General features: G+C 40.6%; 1 protein-coding gene across 9 annotated transcripts in view; it reads left to right on the forward strand.

Annotated features, from left to right (window-relative positions):
* The window catches only part of CCDC88A (coiled-coil and HOOK domain protein 88A), a 119,475-nt gene that overhangs the window by 17,531 nt on the left and 81,937 nt on the right, over positions 1–20,007 (forward strand). For all 9 annotated transcript variants that reach the window (XM_020808510.3, XM_020808511.3, XM_072987232.2 and 6 more), the window contains exon 3: positions 12,306–12,414. In XM_020808510.3, coding sequence (XP_020664169.3) covers positions 12,306–12,414 — 109 coding nt within the window. The remainder of the gene's footprint in view (positions 1–12,305; positions 12,415–20,007) is intronic.

A 20,007-nucleotide genomic window follows, 5' to 3' on the forward strand; every position in this document is an offset into this window, starting at 1 on the left:
GTGATTCCCATCCATAAGAAGGGTGATAAGAAATCCCCAGCAAATTATAGAACAGTAAACCTTCTTGCCATCACTGGAAAGTAGTACGCCAGCTAATTACTCCAAAAATTACAGGGCTGACTTCTAGACGAAGATATCCTGGGCCCTGAACAAGCGGGTTTTATGGCAGAAAAGTCTACACTAGACCATTGTATGATCCTATCACATCTGATCTCCAAATACGCTTCATAGTGTAACACTCATCTGTTTGCAGCTTTCTTAGACCTAAAAGAGGCCTTTGATTCCATAGACAGGAATATCTTATGGCTAAAGCTCTCTAGGCTGGGCATTGGTAGGAGGCTCATCTTTCTGATTCAAAAACTCCATACGGGTGCTACCTGTTGCATGAAAATGTTGATGCAGGGGCCCTTTCTAATCAGATTTTCTCCAACAGAGGAGTGAAGCAAGTCTGTGTTCTTACGCCAACTCTGTTTAACTTATTTATTAATGATCTTGCCCCACTCCTAAATAGTATCAATGGCCAGAGCCCCAAACTAGGTCCAATCCTATTATATGCGGATGGCATGGTTCTCCTGTGTCTCCTATGCAACCTTATGCCTCGAAGGCAGCCAACACAGGATTGAGACCCTGGCTTGGCTCAGATTCTTTAAATACTGGATCAGAATCTGTTTCTTCTCAGTCCAGGACATTCTATTCCAAGTGCTGCTTTCTGACAGTATATTTCCAAAAGGTTTGGCCCTATTTATCAAGAAAATCAAGACTCTAGGGTTGTCAGCAGATCTGCTGGGTTCAATACCCCTATCCCAGGTACAGTGGTGCCTCGCTTTACGATTGCCCCGCATTATGACGAATCTGCTTAACGACAATCTTTTTGAGATCGCAAAATGATGGTCTAAATGGGGGGATTTCGCTTAGCGATGATTGGTTCCCTGCTTCGGGAACGGATTCTTCGCAAAATGACGTTTTTAGAACAGCTGATCGGTGGTTTCAAAATGGCCATGGCGTAATTAAAATGGCTCCCCGCTGTGTTTAGGAATGGATTCCTCGCTATACAGGCAGCGAAAATGGCCGCCGTATGGAGGATCTTTGCTGGACAGTGAGTTTTTACCCCATTGGAACGCATTGAACGGGTTTCAGTGCGTTTCAATGGTCTTTTTTTTTTTTTGCTTTACAATGTTTTCGCTTAACGGCGATTTTCCTGGAATGGAGTGTCGTCATTAAGCAAGGCACCACTGTATTCCGTACAATCAAAAATAGAGTTCTGGATATTGAGGGACAAACCCTACATAGTGCTGCACAAAGGGTCTGTTCCCTGCTATAGAGTTGCCCCTCTTCCATGGCAGAAGACTGAATTACCTCTATCTCTTAGAGCAGTGGTCCCCAACCGCAGACTGGTTGGGGGGGCTCCACGCACGGTGGCGGTGCTTGCAGGTGGGTGTGTCGTGCTTGCAGGGGGTGTAGTGCTTGTGGGGAGGTGTGTCGCGCTTACACCCCCCCGCGAGCATGACACGCCCACCGTGCATGTGTGCGGGGGTGGAGACTCCATGGCCCAGTCCTGGGAAGCCCCAGGACCGGCAGCGGGCCACGGACCAGGGGTTGGGGACCCCTGTCTTAGAGCGCCCCCAAGACCGATGGGCATTCACCCTTGCTAGGTGTAATATTGTACCTTCGAACTTAGCACAGGGCAGATATATGGACTTACCCGCAGAACTGAGAGTCTGCCCTTGTGGTCAGGGAGTGGTCGAATCCTTGTAGCGTATGTTGTTTTACTGTATCTTGTATAAGGATATCCGCCTGTCTTATCTGAGCACTTTCCTTTCCTTCCATTCTGGATGGGACAACCTGAGAAAAATTCAACACCTCCTAGGTGGCACTATTAAGGAACTTACCCTGATAACAGCCAGATGCATCTACTCCATCATGCAGAGGTGACGCAGAGTGCTGTTGCAGAATGTCCAAGCCATAACAATGTTATTTGGCTGTTCCCTGCCACATGTCAGCTGCTGAATGCTTTATTTGCATCTTAGTGTGTTTTAATTTTGTACAGTATGCCAATAAAGGTTTCTGTCTGTCTATATAGAGTTCAGCTAATGTAGACTTTTCATATTTGAAAACATTTTTGTCAGTAACCCAAACTAAGCAAATTAAATCCGATTAACTCTTAAAATTTCTGTAATTTAATTGTGTATTATTAAATCAGAGGTTTACCAGAAATTCATTTGATTTAAAATGTTGTTGTTGAAATGTAATGTTGTGCAAATAGTTTTTCACTCAAAACAGCAGGACATTTCTCTCTTCTTCCTTGTATCCTCTTGCATCCTTCCTGTATCTTATCCACAAGGTCCTGCAATCCTCTGAAGCAGATTTAAGGATTTGCAGTGATTAAAGAGAGAAGAATTTCTCCTTTTCTGTTCTGCTGGTCATAACTGGCTCCTATTTTGGGAGAAAGGTGGGGTGTAAATAAGAAAAATGAAACAAAACTGAACATCATTTGAAATTTTATTGAATTTTTTAATACAATTATTTCTTTATAAAATTACCTGCTATTAATATTTAGAGATGCTAATTAAAAATAATACATCTGTATATTGTCTCATGTAATATAAAATTATTATGCTTAGCCACTTAGTTCCATTTTATATAGGAGTATATTTTATCAGATGCTCAAACTGGGTCTTTGGAACTTGATTGAAAACACTTTTCCATGTGCCATAAGCATGCCATATTGAATTAACAGGGTAATATCAAAAGGCTATCCTGAGAGGTAGCAGTAGTGCTTTATTAATCTCCCAGAGCCAGAAATTAATAATGTTGCATTGAGTTCTGCACTATTTTCTGAATATGTTGGAATTCCACTATGCTGAGGGTTAGCAGTAGGGTGAGCATGGTCACTCAGGGCTAGGTTTTGTGTACATCTCGTTAATGTTGTTTTAACTTATATATTGCCCCATAGTGCTTGGAGCGCTATAGGCGGTTTACAACATATAAACAGCAACTGCCCCCCCACAAGTTGGGTACTCATATTACAGACCTTGGAAAGATGGAAGGCAGTCAACCTTGAGCTAGCTACCTGAACCTGTCTAGATAGAACTTGAGTCGCTTGATGGTAGTTTTGCAGTTTAACCACTGAGCCACGGTCATATGTCTTATATGTCCTGAATCTGGTCAAAATTCCAGTTCCCTCTCTATTTGGGATCAATATGCTAACAACCATAGTAGGTTGCTTCATTCATTGAAAAGCACTATGGTTTTTTAATCTGAAAGTTTTAAATTGAGTGGGTAATTTATTGGGATACATTTTTATCCACTCTTTTTTGGGGCATATCTCTTTAAAAAACAAATACTTGCATGTTACAGGGGACTGAAATATTGGGACTTTGTTTTCAAACCTGTGCTGATGTCAGCATTATAGAGCGCCTACATTTTAGGTCTAGTTTTATGTATATTCTTCAACAAGATGTGACTCTGGGAGACTACAGTATTTCAACTTGCAGCTTGAGAGTTACAAAAAAGTGTGTATTAGAGCAGTGGTCCTCAACCTTGGGCCTCTAGATGTTCTCGGACTTCAACTCCCAGAAATCCTGGGCAGCAGAGGTGGTGGTGAAGGCTTCTGGGAGTTGTAGTCCAAGAACATCCGGAGGCCCAAGGTTGAGGATCACTGTATTAGAACTTGATGCATGAAAATCTGCAACATATGACTATGAATAAAATAAATGAACAGACAGTGTGGCACTTACAGCAAAACTTTTATTGAAGTCTGCTGTTGTGTTTTGTAAAAAAAGTTTCATGTAACATTCTAAAATGAAAACATCACCAGGTAAACTCTGCATTATTTTTGAAAAGATTTTGTGTTTTAGATGCATTATGTCATTAGCAATGGGGTATTAGTAGATACGTTCTTCAACTTGTCATAATTGATATGACTATCGAAGAATTCCCAAGAAATATACTTTAAACCAAGGAGTTTTCAGTAAAATTTAAAACTGCAGCATATAAATACAGTGGGGTCTTGACCTACGGAATTAATCCGTATTGTAACGGAATCCGTAGGTTGAAAAGTACTAAGGTCGAAAATGCATTCCCCATAGGAATGCATTGAAAACCATTTAATCCGTAACCCGCCCAAGAACCCTCCCCCACAAAATTAAAATTAAAATTTAAAAATAAAACCATACCTTTCTGATGCCTTCCAGGGGTCCCCTGCTGCCTCCATCACCGCTGCTGGAGGACTCTGAGGGCTTCGGCGCTGCTGCCAGAGGCCTCTCAGAGCTCCCCCCTTGCTGACGCAGGCTTTCCCAGGGTGGAGGGCTTCCCCTGGTAGGCCCGGTCTACCAAGCTTTCCCAGGCAGTAGACAGGGCCTACCGGGGGAAGCCCTCCACTGGTAGGCCCGGTCCACCCTGGGAAAGCCTGCGTCAACAGGGGGGGAACCTCCAGAGGCCTTCCCCGCCGCCATGGGAGGCCTCTTGGAGGTCCCCCGCGGATAGTGCTTCGGAGGCACTATCAGTGGCAGGGGGGAATTTCCAGCCCTTTCTCCCTGCCTTTTTGCTTTCAGAGGTCTCAAACAGCTTCCTCCGATGTCGGGTGGAAAGTCCTTTGAGAGCTCCGAAGGCTCCCAGCAGCGGCGGCAGGGGACGTCCAGATGCCTTCCAAAGCATGGCTCGGCTCCCAGGGGTGGGGGCCTCCGGATGCCTTCCAGAGAAGCCTTGGAAGGTGTCCAGACGTCCACCGCTGCTGATAGTGGCTCCAAAGCACTATCGCCGGTGGGGCGGCCTCCGAGATGCCTCCCATGGCGGCAGAGCAGCCCTGGAAGGCATCCCGAGGTATGACCTACAGCCTACGGACCAGAAGGGGGAGGCGGGGAAAGCGCCAAATTTGAATTTGGTGCTTTCCCCACTTCCCCCTTCTGGTCCGTAGGTCAATTCTCTGGCTGCAAGTCGAAGTTAAACTTTGAGGCCAGAGAAGTCCGTAGGTCGAAAAGTATGTAAGTGGAGCTGACCGTAAGTCGAGACTCCACTGTATCTAAGAGCATTATTTAAAAAACATAAATTTTAAAAGACCTCCCTGCCTCAGTTGCATGCTGACTCACTAGCTTTCAGCTGCCTGTGTGTTGCACACATTGTTGAAAAAGATGCTAGTGACTAAATTTTGGACATGGTTGGAGGAATCCAGTGAGCTGGATCCATTTCAAGCCATTTCCTTTTGTTGGATTACAGGGTGGATAATATTTTTTCATAATTTAAATAAAATTGAGTTTTTAAATTTAAATCACGATTTGATTTTTTTTAAAAAAAATCATTGATTTTTATTAGAGATGGGGGTATTCGTATATGAATACGTATATCCCTGTACAAGTAGAAATATCAAGGGTCCAGGCCGGACTGTCCACTCATGATTTCTCTGATGATGCAAGCTCATCGGACCTTCCTATTGCACCGTTGTCTGCAATCGATTGCCTAGTCCTGGCGGGATGACAAGCCTCTCTGCTAGGTCGGAGTGTGGCTAGTCCATTGTGGAGAACAGCGCGATAAGAAGCTTCTGCAGAGCCATCAGCAGTGGCTAAATTATGAGTGGACACCCTTATTTCTTACTGGGACGTGGTGGCGCTGTGGGCTAAACCGCAGAAGCCTGTGCTGCAGGGTCAGAAGATCCGGCAGTCGTAAGATCGAATCCACGCAACGGAATGAGCACCCGTTGCTTGTCCCAGCTCCCGCCAACCTAGCGGTTCGAAAGCATGCAAATGCGAGTAGATAAATAGGGACCACCTCGGTGGGAAGGTAAACAGCGTTCCGTGTCTAAATCACACTGGCCATGTGACCACGGAAAGATTGTCTTCGGACAAACGCTGGCTCTATGGCTTGAAGAGCGGGATGAGCGCCGCCCGTAGAGTCGGACACGACTGGACAAAAATTGTCAAGGGGAAACTTTACCTTTACCTTTTTACCCTTATTTCTCCACCTGTGCAGGGATATTCGTATACGAATACCCCTATCTCTAATTTTTATCTATCCTGCTGGATCATAATCTTAGCACGTGTATCTTTCCTTTCTTTCTTTCTCATATGTACCGATCTGGGCTAAGTTACAAGAAAACTCCATTTTGTTCATTTGCTGTTTCTTCATTGCCTCTATGGATCACACAGTTGGGTTTGTGTCTGTGGAGAATCAGTCTTTGGGACTTTCTAGGGCTGAGCTTCTCCGTCCACTGTTTTGGTGGGAGCCCTGCCCACCCTCTCCATACTATATATAGTATGCTCAACAGACTGTGTTCAGTTCTTTATTGTCTGCCAAAGTGATCACAACTCAGAATGTTTGCTGAAGTTATTTTGCTTCATTTTCCTCCTCCTTTACTCAGCTTTCCCCCAAATAATCATGTTTTATTTTGCTTTTCTGTGTTTTGTTATTTCTTTTCCTTTCTTTCTGTATTCGTCTAATCATATTGGGGTTTTTTTACACCCCATGGTAGGCCTCGCCCGACTGCAGGGCTGCTAGGCCCTTTTCAAAAAAGGTCCTTCATGCGGTGGCAGTGTTACCCTCAGAGACCATCCCACTCACTGCTTTTTTTAGCCTTGGTGAACCCTACCTTTATGAACTTTGCACAATTTGCAAGGGCTTTATAAAGCAGGGCCTCCACTTTCTCAAATTCAAATTTTAGCTCTTCCTTTGGAATTAGTCCCTGAATGCAGCAGAATAGGCAGCACAAAACCAGTCACTCCATATTATCTTGCTTGCCTTCCCTAAGCGGATGGCTCAGAAGCAAACACTATCACTGTTTGTGGTGGTATCAGCAGCTCCAGTTTTGATAGCTGCAGTATGAAACACCAGTACACCTATGTCAGTAGCATAGGTGCCACAGAGGACATGATGCATTGTACCACCTTGTTGAATCCAATGCTGACCCGCAACAAACTGGACTTTCTGCCAGCATTCCCATCTCTGTCATCATGGAAAGGCAGAGATCCTGAGCCAGTCAAACGTGCCTCACCAAAGCATCCTTAAGCCTGGTACCTTTGCAGGCTAATAGGACCAAGAAGGCCAAGGGCAAAACATTCTAAGAGAAACATCCTAAGTGCAGGCAGACATCTCTAGTTGTCTTGCCATTGGCTACAGCCACCGCTGCTCTGAGTATAGAGGCTATTCGATCACCTCTGCCACCAACCCTATTCACTACCATGCAGACTGTCTCTGCTCCAGTGCCTGCAGTGGTGTCTCTGTTGGCTTCTGCCATGCCTGTAAATTTACCTCTTCAGCACTGGCCCTCAGACTTTCTTTGACTTTGGCCCTTAGCTTGTCTTCAGCTTATCTTTGCAGTTCATTTTATATTCTACCTTTTAGCAATTTTATCCATAAAAATACAGTAAAAACCCAAATGCTAATTCTCAGCATTTTATCCTGAGAAACAGTGAAACAGTTAAAACCAGTTTGTTTATAACTGAAATGTGACTACCAAATGTTTGCCTGAAGAAGTGAGATTTCTATTTTCTCCTGAAAGCTTATAAGAGGTATGTTGCTGCTGCTCTGTTGGGATTTTAATACAAAGCCTGTTACTGCTACAGATAAGGAATGCAGCATAAATTCAGTATTGTATAACATCTAATACTGTAACTACTCTTTGATATGTCTCCCCTTCTTTCTGGTTGTGAGCAGATTGTTGATCTTTTTCTTTGCAGTTAATGTAATCAACAAGTTTAAGATTCTGTCTAGTTGGCCTTCAACTGAGACTATGAGAAATAACTATGCTTCTTACAGTCTGGGAAAAGCTTTCTTCTTTGCATGTCTTGGCCTCTGTTGAATCTCTGTAAGATTCTGTCTTAGCCGATGACAGGAAAATCTCTAAAGAGATATTGCTCTGTTTGACAGTAACAACTAGTAGAAAAGGCCTTCTGCTATCATTGATAAGTAACTGTTGAAGGTAGTTGCCTCTTTTGTAGTTTCACAAGAATAAAATCTCCACAGATTTTTATTTTTCTAGATATTTTCTAGTATATGATATATTAAAATCTTTGAACATATACAGTGGGGCCTCGACTTACGAACTTAATCCGTATTGGAAGGCAGTTCTCAGGTTGAAAAGTTCGTAAGTCGAATCTTCATTTCCCATAGGAATGCATTGAAAACCATTTAATCTGTATCTGCTCTTTTCGTCCATAGAAACTAATGGGAAGCTGCTATTCCGCCTTCTGCCATTAGAGGGGGATATTTTTTCTTTTTTCCTTTTAACCTAAGATGACTTAACTTTTAAAAAAAAAAAGGAAAAAAAGAGTTCGTAACTCGAATCTAAGTTCGCAAGTCGAGTCCATATATTCCTATGAGAGCAGTTCGTAAGTCGAAACGTTCGTATGTCGAGCCATTCGTAAGTCGAGACCCCACTGTAAATGATTACTAGTGTCCAATAAGAATAGGTGTGGCTTTACCACTTATCACAAATACATCTTGCCTGTCATTTTCACAGTGCTCTTAACATTATGCATAGAATTAAGAACATAAACCACTCACCTAATCTATCAGAGGTTCTGCTAAATCTATATACAGTGGTGCCCCGCATAGCAAGGTTAATCCGTTCCGGATTAACCTTCGCCATGGGGAAACATCGCTAAACGGAACAGAAAAGCCCATTGGAACCATTTTCGCGCCCTCGGTAAGCGAGGGCAGGGCGCGAAAACGCTGTGCGTGGCCATTTTGGGTGTTCCGGTGGCCATTTTGGAACCACCAATCAGCTGTTCCCCCGACATCGCAATGTGAAGATCGGTAAGCGAAACGCTTACCGATCGTCGCAAAGAGATTTTTGCCCTATTCAAACATCGGTATGCGATCGCATTAGCGATCGCAAAATCCACATCGGTATGCGGATTCATCGTTAAACGGTGCTCTCGTTATGCGAGGCACCACTGTATCTCACCAATATTCTGTTTCTACTAACCAACATGATGTTTCTTAGAATTCAGCAGGCAGCCTGAGGTCAATAAATCTAAAGCATTATGTGAGAGCAATAAAAGTGGGGGGGCCACGTCCAACTCAGTGATTCTATGATTCCACTATTGCTTTCCAGCAGCCATAATTCAGATATTCTGTGCCTCAGATCCTGGAGCATGTAATTCACTTGAGGTCATTGATACTGGCCCTTTTAGAGCAACGTTAAATCGGTAGCTATCACCACATAATATAATACTGTAGTTAATCCCCTAAAATGTTACTTAAGTATTTTTGCTTTCATGTTATTTTGTAGAACATACCATATTTTTCTGTGTATAAGATGACTCAATGTATAAGATGACCCCCTACTTTTCTAACCCCAAATTAAAAAATGTGATCACTGTTTTCCCCCTCTACTTCCTAAGCCTCACAAAAGAAGGATCAAAGGGATGCAGAAGTGGAGGGGGAAAGCAGCGATCTTAGGAAGTGGAGGGGGAAAGTAGCGATGAAAGGGCTGCAGGAACGTAGCCTTTTCATCCTGCAGCCCTTTCATTGCTGATTTTCCCCTCCACTTCCTAAGCCCCACGGGGCTTAGGAAGTGGCAGGGAAAGCACTGATCAAAGGGCTGTGATCCTGCAGCACTTTGATCCTTTCCCCCCTTATTTCCATGTATAAGATGACCCTTAATATTTAGTCTAAAGATTTTAGATACAAGTATCATCTTATACATGGAAAAATAAGGTAACAAAAAACAACAGTATATAATGAGAAGATCTAAGAGTTCTTCCTTAACATCTTTTCAGACAGATTAAAATTTTTTATTACCTATACATTTTCTTTTTGCTTCTTATTAACTCCACATTGCATTTTGGAATGATTTTTCTCTTTTGTAACGCAGAAGTTCCAACAGTAGTCTCCATCAAAGTCTGTTTCTGTATTGTAGTGAATTTCTCTTTTTATTATAGAGAAATGGGAGGAGGGTGAAAGCTAGGGTAATATGCTTCTAACCTTATGAAGAGCCTTTTATGTCCTTAATGAATGCTAGATCTTAAGTTTTTATTAATTTCATTTAAAACATTGCCTTCCTCTGAGGTCACATTTCCTAACGTATTGGTGGTTGCAGCTTGCACACTACTTGTTGGCTGAAGTCTTCAGACTGATGTGGTGTCGTGTTGGAATTTAGAATTGGATACAGGAATTGAGGATCAGTTATTTGTTCTTATTGCCTTGTTTCTTGGCTGTAAACTATTAAGGAAGACTATTCTAGAATGCTGGAAATCAGTACAGTACTGATAAGCATTGCAGAAGTGTTTTGCGTTAAAGTGTATTGCATTAACATAGATGGCAGTATTCTCCATTGCCATTTCTGACATAATGACAACATATTTGCATTCAGAAAGGTAATTTTGAAGTAGGATCTCTTGGTCTTCACAGTGCATACTTCTTTAGGAAATGTACATGACATAAATTTCCTTATATATTAAACAGGAAGATGAGAACAGATATTTTAGGGCACACAGAAGAGAGGAAATACATCTGTGTATCATGATTTTAGGACTGTCCCCTTTGTTCATTCTTGTGAAGTTCATTGTTCTTGCATCCACACATCCTGCAGTGAAGCTGAGGCTTTAGGTGTATTGCTGTCCTAAAACAGGATGTACAACACAAGTGTTATCACTAGTCCATCTTTTGTTGTTGTTGTTGCAGGCCTGGGATGTTTGTTTTTGAGGACAGTGGTAGAGCCCCATGATATACATATCTAAAAATATGAACTGTGCTCAGTGTGCTTTAATTATTTATTTTATTTATATCTTGTCTGGTCCTGAGACTCAATATGTCTCTTTGGACACTATCAGTTCAAAACATTCAAACAATAATGAAAATGTATAGTACATTCAAGCAGTAAAAGTGGAGGAACTCCACTTCTATGTATTTGTGCCACTTTCCTCAGCAGGATGAGGTGGAAGAAGGACATCCTAAACTCACTGTTTGCTCCAACAGAGTGTTTTTCCCCCTGAAGCACCTATCTGTAGACATCAGTTCATACCGACTATAAGAGTCTGACTGCCTTGGGAGCAGGGAGCTGTCTGCTTCCCCGCTGTATTCCCATTTACTTCCCTTGCAGTGCCATTGGCCCGGTGATGTAATGTTTCCACCAGTATAGCACAGCCTTCCCCCAGCACAATGGTATTATTACAATATGTAATTATATTATGCTAACAGAACCCTGTGTTCTCTAAGCACCGAGGAATGGTTTCATAATCCTAAACCATCAAATAGGTTTATTGAAGGATAGGATCATTCTGTAAACTCTCCACTAGGAGGGGTTAATCATTTTACCAAAATAAATTTAGCCATAAATTAAAAAGGACATCAGCTGTAGATGTCTGTTTAACTTGTCTTAATTTCTCCTGGAAACTAAAATACAGGCCAGCATTCTGTTTTTCAATTCAGTGCATTAAAATGTTTAACCTTAGCTTGACTGTGCCCTAAGTATTTGTACCCCTTGATTTATAATCAATTTATATATTCATTTTCTTTGTGATCATGCATGGTGTTCATTTGGTTTGCATGCATATAACGTCAGGCTGTGGTTGGCAATCTTAAGGGTCACATACTACTTCGTCTCCATAGCTGCTCAATCTCCCTTCTCAACCTTTGTGTTTGCTGCAAATACAGGCACAGGTGATAGCTTTAGTTGACCAGTTCCAGTATTTGTATTGTTTCTATGACCCTGTGGCTTTTTCCTGATTATTCCATGTTTTCTGCAGTTTGCTATTACATCCAATCTGAGCAGTTTGTCCTATATTGTATATTTTGGTGTTTTATAGCTGAGTGGAAATTAACCATATCTGTATATAGTTGCATATTTGTTACTAGATTTGTAATCAGAGATTCAGATCAGAAAAAATCGTGAGTATAAAAATAGTTGCTGATTTTGAGGGATGAAACACTTTTACTTGGGTCCTTTTGGGGAGAAAGGCAGGATAAAAATATTTTAAATAAATAAAAAAATACTATCACTGATTCTTTCTATTAAATATTACTTATCCCATGAGTCATGTTCCACATGTTCTGTGAATTCCACTACCATGAAATTAGCTCAATATATCCATTCAACTTAATTTAATGTATCTTTAGCATCTTCTTTGCTTGGTGGTCTTAAAAATATGGAATTGGGGACACATGAAACTATAGTCCACACATTTGCAACCAATATTAGATAACCTGGCTCTTTAAATATTCAGTATGTGGAAGGTTTGTCAGTTTGTAATTTCAGGACCTACTTTGATTGAATTGTGGTTATGGCTTACGTTGGATGAAAAGTAAGTTGCCATTTGCATATTTTAGTTAGATGGACATTCCTGTTTTATTAATTTTATTTTATATTTCAGCAACCCTAAAGCAACTAGTCAAAGAGTAAATAAGAAAGTAAATAATGATGCATCACTTCGAATTCAAAATTTGTCTATTTTGGTGAAACAAATTAAATCCTACTATCAGGTAAGCTCTTTTTTCTTTGTTTTAAAGGGTTAAAAGAGTTATATTTTAGGGCAATAATAAAAGGAAGACCCAGCCTTCCATATTGATTACTATGAGATATAATGATAAGTTTTAACAGGCTCATAATTATTTTGAAAGAACTGAAAATATTCTACTACTAAATCTAGTGATACTATGGACAATAATCTGTATTAAATGTACATTTGCTTTTGTTATAGACTACTCTGCCTTCTCTGTTTGGTTTTTAAAGAACCCAATTATATGTGTAATAATCATAATTTAGAACTGCAGAGCTAGAAGGAATCCTGTGGTTCACTGAGTCCTGCCCTCGTCAAGGAGGCAAAGTGGGGAATAGAACTCTCAACCTCCACCTCTGTTACATTTATATCTTGTCTTCCATATATCTGTCTGTCTACAACTGTGTAAGGTAGATTAGACAGAGAGATAGTGATGGGCCTGAGGTCATCTAGGCATCTTCTAGGACAGTGATTCCCAGCCTTGGGTCCCCAGGTGTTCTTGGACTGCAATTCCTAGAAGTCTTCACCATCAACTGTGCTGACTGGCATTTTTGGGAGTTGCAGTCCAAGAACACCTGAGTTAATTAAGGTTGGGAACTACCGCTCTAGGACAAGTAGTAGGGATCACTTTGGTAGCAATTTTAGCAAAGTGTTACAGTATAGGATTTTCATGTTGGCAGTTGGATTTTGCATTGGAATAAGTTCAAGTAACAAATTATATTTTGGTTAATAAAGTTGCTATTCAGTGAATGAGTTGATTAGTTGTATGAAAAAAATCAGTATCCCTGGTGGAGTGGGGATTTGAATCTAGGTGGTAGTCCCTACACAAACCACCATGCTGGCTAGTCTGAGGTTGACTAGTAATTGTTAAGAGGCACAAGCAACATCTCTTCTCTTCATCTAAGCTAGTAATTGGTGGCAAATGACTGCCTCTTTTGTTAGTTCTGGCTAGACTGAATGCCTGAGTCACACTGGGTTCAAAGAATCCAGGTTATGAACTTTACTGTCTACGTATCCTAATACTGGATAGATGGTGGAATGAGTGTAGTAAATTGACAATAACATTGCTCTGTGTTGGATCTGTTCTATTAACTAGTGTATCTAACTCTTCTCCATCATCTCTTTGTTCTACTTCCCTCCTATCCAGTTGCCATTTAGTGACAACTTGCATTCTTCTCTATAAGCCACAAACAGTGCAATTAGAATTGCACTGCTGTCTCAGCACAAGTTATCTCAGGCTGGGTCATCCTAAACAGGGTTACTTTGAGATGTAATATGTCATTTGGGATTGATCCTTGCATCCGTGTACAAAGATCAGGAGGTTTTAGAACAGAAAACACACCAAAACCTCAAGTGAACCTATTTAGCCCTTTCTCCTTTAGAAAGAAAGAAAGAAAAATAACAACCAAAAATGCCCTTCCTTGTTTCTTCCTCCGTTAGGTCTGCCTCAGAAATGCCCCCTATCTCTATAGAAGCTGTCGGATTTGACAGCCATAGGGAACCACCAATGGAAGAGGCTTTGTCTGCCATTTCCCTCCCTTACACTTCCTTGAATAGTCTACCTGGAAGTAAGCACAGGGTTCTGCAGAAGGAAACCTAGCCTTCAGAGCTCCTTCATTCAGACCACAGCCTGACTCTGGGGAATCCATTTCCCTCCTCTTTCCTCTGCCCCATTTCTAACTATCTTACAACACAATTGAGGTGTTTTTTCTGGGGCAGGTGTCATTTTAAAAAGGAAAGGTTCCAGCAGGGGTGACATTCATCATGCACTTTATGCCTTTAAGCCTCTGCTTACAATGAAATCTGTCTCTAGCATGACTAGAAGAAAGTCTCCTCCTCCTTGTGGGAATGAGGTGGAAGGTTTCCATTTAAAAAATCCCTGTAGTATAGTGTTGAATTGGCTGACCACCTGATTCAGTGCTATCTTATAAGGAGTTGGGGAAAAACTTTGCAAAAAAAAAAAAAGACTGTTTCCTCTTCTTTATCCCCCTCCACGGGGGAGCAATAGGAAACGGTCAATTAGCAGCTTAAGCAAAGTGACAGCTTAAGCTTTGGTTCACTCCTAGTGATCACACACACAGGGATTGAAACAAACTGAAGCCATCCGGGCCGCACCAAAAAAAAAAGTCACAATGATCCCAAAAAGATGTCAGTAGCCATGGATCAGGGAAGAACTGATTTGCCATTGTCCGTATATTGTGTGGTCATCAGAAAAGGAGCAAACCAGCCCATCCCCAAACTCTGGGACAAATTCCCATCTGATTGCTCCCTCACTTGAGGGACAGCTTGACTATAGTCATGTCTCCCTGTGGGCATTTTCACAGTGTGTATTTCTGCATGAAATAGCCAGACTACCTGGAGGCATGTAGCTTGATTGCCACTCAGTTTAAATGACATTTTCCTCTCTCACATAGTTGTGCTGTTTCAGAGCCAGCAGTTATGAACAGTTGCTGGGTATGAATGTTATTTCCCCTGTTGTGTATTTGTTTGGAAATGGCTTTTGTATCTTGCTGTCTGTTGTTTTAATACTGAGAAAAGACTACTTCTTCCTGTGTTTAAGCAATTTCTGAAAACGTGTTTTAATTTTCAAGAGTTAATGTTGTTGTTTAGTCGTTAAGTAGTCTGACTCTTCATGACCCCGTGGACCAGAGCACGCCAGGCCCTCCTGTCTTTCACTGCCTCCCGGAATTTGGTCAAATTCATGTTGGTCGCTTCAGTGACATTGTCCAACCATCTCGTCCTGTCGTCCCCTTCTCCTCTTGCTTTCACATTTTTCCAACATTAGGGTCTTTTCCAGGGAGTCTTTCCTTCTCATGAGATGGCCAAAGTATTGGAGCCTCAGCTTCAGGATCTGTCCTTCCAAGTGAGCACTCAGGGTTGATTTCTTTCAAAATGGATAGGTTTGTTCTCTTTGCAGTCCAGGAGACTCTCAAGAGTCTCCTCCAGCACCGCAATTCAAAATCATCAATTCTTCGGCGGCCAGCCTTCTTTATGGTCCAGCTCTAACTTCCATATATTGCTACTAGAAAAACCATAGCTTTGACTATGCGGACCATTGTCGGCAAGGTGAGGTCTCTGCTTTTTAAGATGCTGTCTAGGTTTGTCATCGCTTTCCTCCCAAGAAGCAGGTTTCTCTCAATTTTGTAGCTGCTGTCACCATCTGCAGTGATCATGGAGCCCAAGAAAGTGAAATCTGTCACTGCGTCTATATCTTCCCATTTTATTTGCCAGGAGGTGATGGGACCAGTGGCCATGATCTTAGTTTTTTTGATGTTGAGCTTCAGACCAGTTTTTTTCAGTCTCCTCTTTCACCCTCATTAAAAGGTTCTTTAATTCCTCCTCACTTTCTGCCATCAAAGTGGTATCATCTGCAGAGTGGTCGGCCAGACCAGATGGGTGGGATATGAATGAATGAATGAATGAATGAATGAATGAATGAATGAATGAATGAATGAATGAATGAATAAATAAATAAATAAATAAATAAATAAAATAAAATAAAATAAAATAAAATAAAATAAAATAAAATAAAATAAAATAAAATAAAATAAAATATCTGAGGTTGTTGATATTTTTTTCCGGCAATCATAATTCTGTCTTGGGATTCATCCAGTCCTGCCTTTAGCATGATGTATTCTGCATATAAGTTAAATAAGCAGGGGGACAGTATACAGCCTTGTCGTATTCCTTTCCCAATTTTGAGCCAATCACTTGTTCCATATCCACTTCTAACTGTTGCTTCCTGTCCTACATACAGATTTCTCAGGAAATAGATAAGGTGGTCAGGCATGATGTTACACATGTCTAAAATCCAGTGTTTTGAGTTTCTTTTTTTCATTCACACTCACCATCCCATTTCGTTTTATGTTTGATCAGTGGTTCCCAACCTTGGGTAACAGAAACCCTGGCCAGCATAGCTGATGGTGGAGGCTTCTGGGAATTCCAGTCGAAGATCACCTGGGTTACCCAAGGTTGGGAACCACTGTCTTAGATTATAAAGGCAAAAACCTGTTGGCCATATTGGTCTTTATGAGACACACTGGTAGTCTTTTTCAGCTAAAGAGTGCGGCAGAAGTATTTTTAATAAATAAAATGCAAGGACAGGATTTAAATTGTCATCTTTACTGCATTCATAGTAGCCATCTAGCTCTTACATCAAAGCACTTAGACAATATCTACCTTTATATGTTAAATAGAGAGGCAAATTACTCCAAGCACCCCATAGGTTAGAGGGCTGTAGCAAGTGACCTTGCCTTTTATACTGTATGACCTTTGTATACTAAAGAAAAAATAAACTATTCTCCCCCTTTGTCCACAGTCAAATCTCACAGATGTTTATACAGATGGTAAATTATACGACTGACAGGCTTCCCATCAATCTATACTGGTGAAAACTGGGGCTCACCTTATGCAGCATTATTTTAGGACTTGTAAAAATGAAAGTGTTTCCTTTAATATCTGAAATGGTTTATCTCCCTATAAGCTTTAATAATTATATGGATAAAACCTAGATTGAGTCCAAGGAATATTATGATTAGTGTGTCAGGGGATAGAAAAATTTTCTCTTGCTGTATCTGTATATTCTGCTAGTTTCCAATGGAGAGACATATTCCTATAATGTGCTGGAAATACTCTTGATCTTTAATTATATGATATTGCTAATTTATATAATCATATTTTTCTGACATAGTATTCATTATATTATGGTGTTTAATTCTGAATTTGAGCTCAGTCTATAGCTACATTATTTAGCTTTGGTTTAAAAACACACACACAAGAAAAAAAGCATTTACTAGTATGGAAAGTGTAAACCTGAATTGGTTATATTCAATTCAGTTAAGAACTTCACACCCTTTATTAACATCCCTGAGTGTTTTATTGTATTATTATGTCATTTAGTTGTGTTTTACAAACACTCAGAATCTTACTTGGCTTTGTAAAGTAGGTTTTCAATTTCTATATAGCTTTCTCAATATGTTTATATAAATGTTGAACATTTACATAAATAAATTTATTAAAAAACATAACATTTATATAAATACAGAAAATACATAAAATTAGACATTTGCATTAAACATACAGCAGAAAGTCTTATGCTGCCAGATTTATGTATATGTTAGCAGCTGCTGCACTAGATATCCAGATGTTTGAGAGAATATATATCAACGCTAAAGAATTAGGTGCTGTCTAGACTGGGGATTTGCCCTGATTACATTTCTCAATGTCTAGAATAGATTGGACAGAGAAACTCGCATGAAAGTATTCACAAAATAATTATAGTTGTTCTTAAAAACAGATACATTCAGACCTGGACAACACTTTATAACCAATCTGTGCAAAATGTTGATTTTCCTGTTTTGAAAGTTTTGAGACAGCACGTCTCTACATGCCATTGCATGCAATTCTAAATCCTCACAATTCTAAATCAATGAATGTCTTGTCAAGAGGTACTTTTTAATTTGGAGACAATTAAAACACCAATTAAGAAAAGTACAAATTCCAAACAGCCCAGTAACAAAATAAACAATCAAACTAAAAGAATGAAGATCCCCTCTCAAAATACCCCCAAATGGAGAAGATGTCTCTGAACACTTCCTTCTAAGCTCTGTCTTCAGCATCCTTTTAAATGTTGTCAAATGTTGCCTGATACATCTCCAAGAGAGTCTGTTCCACAAAGATGGGGCCACAACTGACAACTCAGTTTCTGGTAACAACCTTCTTAATATTTCTAGGTATGGTCACTCTAAGAACAGGGCTTAGGAAGATTGGATGGGATGATCAGAAGTTCTTAGACATTCCATTTGTTCTACAAACATTAGGCAGTTGAGATTCAGCAGTGGTTAAAACTTCGAAGTTTCACTCCTTTGAAGTCAACCCGGGTTTTCTTTTCCTTTTTGAGTAGAGAGACAACAAGGAAGTAAGGTACCAATGTGTTTCGGTTATAGCTCTTCTACACAAAGAAGAGGAGCCTGATGAAATGTCATTTTGTTGTGGTTTGGTGGGAGTAGGAAGAAGAATTGAGTGAGGGATGTAGGTCAAGAAAACTGTTCCAGTTCAGAAGGCACATTAGCAGCATGGCTCCTAAGAATGTGGGGAGCCATAAATGTGAAGGAGCTTCCCATATTATTTGGCTTGTGTCCACCATGGTACGGATAAAATGTTTGTGTAAAATTGCAAATATTTCTTTGTCACTTTAACACTGCATGAATTTGTTGGGGAGCTACTTCAGACAAGCAGCCATCTGCTTTTTTTCTATTTCACATGCAGTCCTATTTCTGAAACAGACAAATATTTCAGACATATACAGTAAGAGGGAACAAAGTTGAATTTGTATTCTCTTGTGTACAATAGCTAGGCAGAAAAATAGACTAGATTTTAACATGCCATTAATATTGGATATGGTCTTGCAATCTTTCAGATTTTTCCCTGTGCAGCATACAAGCTCGTTGATCACTTTCTGTATATGAGTTTAGTGAGGGGATTTTTGATCAGAATGATGCCTTTGATTTCACTGTTGTCATAGAATCCTGGAATTTTTTCAAGCATCTATCTCATATTAAATGCAATATTTTGCTGTTCAAATCCAGTGAGAAGAACTGTGAGATAATTGTTTGCAATAGTTAGCATGTAAGGAAATAACATCTAAAATTACTTAGTTTGCAGCCAAGTGAAAGCCAACCTGCAAGTAGAATTTTTTTTAATTCCAAGAAAAGTTACCATGTTAGGTGTTTGCAGCACAGCTATTAATGGAGACCTCAAACATGTAGAGCGAATACAAAACCTAATGTTTAAAACAGTAAGTTCTTAACAATTAAACCAGGGGTTTTAAACTCAATTTACCTGGGGGCCGCTAGAGACAGAGTCTGGGTGAGGCTGGGCTGCATCAGATTTTCTGCCAAGCGGAGCAAGAGCCCGAGGAAGCCGCCCAGGAGTTTCCTTAGCCGACAGACAGGTGGGCTGGCTGGCCGGCTGCAGTTCTGGATGGAGGGTGCAAGAGGTGCTGTCTTGGGAGAGAGCCGGCGAGCGAGGCAACGCTTTTTTTTACTCTTGACAGCAGAGGATGTGTGGCCGCTTTGGGGGGGCAGGCAAGGTGAGGGCCACAAACTATCATCTGGGGGGCCGCAAATGGTCCCCAGGCCGCATGTTTGAGACCCCTGAATTAAACCTTTAGCACCTAAGACCTTGGGACCTGGAAATTTGAGGGTGTGCCTTTCCCCATGTATACCTGCCCAGTCATTAAGATTTGTTTAAGTGGGGGGCTCTGTCCCATCACTGAGAGCTGCACATTTTGTGGAATTGAAAGAGAGGACTTAAGGTGTGATCACATGGGGAAATAAACTGCTTGTGGAGTAGTCTGGTGCAATCAAGTTTTTCCAAATCTTTTAAAGATTTTAATGTAGTCCAGTTGTTTAGCTGTTTCAATGTGATTTCATTTCATATACGCTATCCTGCAGTCTGTTAAATTATATTTTTATTAATAAAATAGTAAAACATAGATCTTACATTGTTTGAAACATTTAAGAGACTAATACTATAGAATGCTGGTGTATATTCTAAATTAGAAATTATTGTTTTG

The sequence above is a fragment of the Pogona vitticeps genome, chromosome 1, assembly GCF_051106095.1.
Source record: "Pogona vitticeps strain Pit_001003342236 chromosome 1, PviZW2.1, whole genome shotgun sequence".
NCBI lineage: Eukaryota > Metazoa > Chordata > Lepidosauria > Squamata > Agamidae > Pogona > Pogona vitticeps.